Source organism: Cebus imitator, unplaced genomic scaffold (genome assembly GCF_001604975.1).
Source record: "Cebus imitator isolate Cc_AM_T3 unplaced genomic scaffold, Cebus_imitator-1.0 Scaffold217, whole genome shotgun sequence".
Lineage (NCBI taxonomy): Eukaryota > Metazoa > Chordata > Mammalia > Primates > Cebidae > Cebus > Cebus imitator.
Window position 1 is genome coordinate 3113767 of NW_016107532.1, and position 1702 is coordinate 3115468.

Here is a 1702-nt window from a genome sequence, read left to right on the forward strand (position 1 = left end):
TCTCGGCTCACTGCAACCTCTGCCTCCTGGGTTGACATGATTCTCCTGCCTCAGCCTCCCAAGTAGCTGGGATTACAGGCACACACCACCACACCTAGTTAACTTTTTGCATTTTTAGTAGAGACAGAGTTTCACTATGTTGGCCAGACTGGTCTTGAACTCCTGACCTCACGCCCACTTAGACCTCCCAAAGTGCTGGGATTATGGGCATGAGCCACCGTGCTTGGCAACATTTTTCGTCATTCTTTACAAGGGAAACAAATCCCTCTGGTCAAAACAAGGGGCTCTGGGAGGCTGGGGTGGAAAGGGGAGGACAGACCCTCATTTAGCAGCCCCAGCTCATCAGTCAGGAGACAGACTAGAAAGAAAACAAGGAATGAACAAACAAGAATAAATGAAAAACAGGTATCCACCTTGGGGAGCTACAGAGGTTAACTCAACCTGCCAGAAAAGCTAAGAGCTATTTATGTGGAGCCTTGGGCATGACCCAGGAAGTTACAGATGGGGGGTCTGTTCAGACCTCTTTGGCTCGGCTCTCTAGGGCTCGAGTAGGCGTGGATCTCCGTAAGACTGCAGGGTTCACTGTGAAAGTGGTATCCTACCCACAGTGCAACCTTCTAAGGGCCCACTCACCACACCGCGGTCACCCAGGTCCAAGGCATCCCAGGTGAAGCCCTGAGGCAGGGTGTAGGGCTCCTGGCGGATGTTGTCCTTGTCAGGCTCCACGGGGCCATGGGTGTTCACCACTTCACCTGAAAGAAGAGCACAGCGTGAGCCTCACCCTTTGCCCCCTCGGGGCAGCAAAGGGCTCAGCTCAAAACTCAACCAGAGCAAATTCCTCCTGTCCCTAAGAGCCTTCCATCTGAAGAACATTCTGTGCTTGGCAACTGTAAACCATCTTTCCAGCTACCCTTAGACCCTAACTGAGGGCCAATCCATGGCAAAACCTCAGGACAATCACTGGGATCCAAGGTGGTTTGTGTTTTGGAAATCCATTTAAATCTCTCTTGGGTCACTGAATGACAAACATTTATCTTTACTAATTTGGCTTCCTGCCTCCTGGTTAGTGTAAAGAGTGCTGTCAGGGCCCTGGCCCAGGCCCATCAAGCTGGATGGGTTTGTAAGGAGTCACAACAAGGCTGCTTTTGTGTCAACAGCAACAACAATGTACTGGGCCCATTTCTGAAGCAGATGATGCCTTCTAGGCGCCAGGCTCAATCGTGGCCCTGCCAGCCTTGGCTTTCAGCAGTGTGAGCCGGTAAACTGCGACTGCCAGCTCAGGCCCTCAGTGTCTGGAGTCCTGCGAGTGCCTTTGGGCTGAATCACCAAGTCTACACAGTGCTGCCGGGAAGTCACCCTGACACAACATCCCCTCCCTTTACAGCAGATGCCCCTCCTCTGTGGGAGTGCTCCAAAGACACAGCCCTCATTCCTATCCACAGTTCAGCTGGACTCACAAATGCAGAGATTCACCACTGAATTCTGGCCCTTGGGATTTCGGTTCTACAATGAGCTCACTTGTGTTTACACTGGGAGGAATGTTATGTTTAGTGCATTTTTGAAAACTGAGTCTTCAAAAGGGACCAACTCAGTAACAGTGTTCCTAGCAAAGGGCTCTGAATAGACTTGGCACGCAATTCTTGCTTTTACTGACTTTCAGACTCCTGATCCCAAATTTTTTTTTTTTTTTTTTTTTTTTTTT

The 1702-nt window shown here is 50.2% G+C and overlaps 1 protein-coding gene across 2 annotated transcripts in view; it reads right to left on the reverse strand.

Moving 5' to 3' along the window:
* NMT1 (N-myristoyltransferase 1) overlaps positions 1-1702 on the reverse strand; it is a 46050-nt gene that overhangs the window by 12754 nt on the left and 31594 nt on the right. For both annotated transcript variants that reach the window (XM_017549351.2, XM_017549353.2), the window contains exon 4: positions 634-752. In XM_017549351.2, coding sequence (XP_017404840.1) covers positions 634-752 — 119 coding nt within the window. The remainder of the gene's footprint in view (positions 1-633; positions 753-1702) is intronic.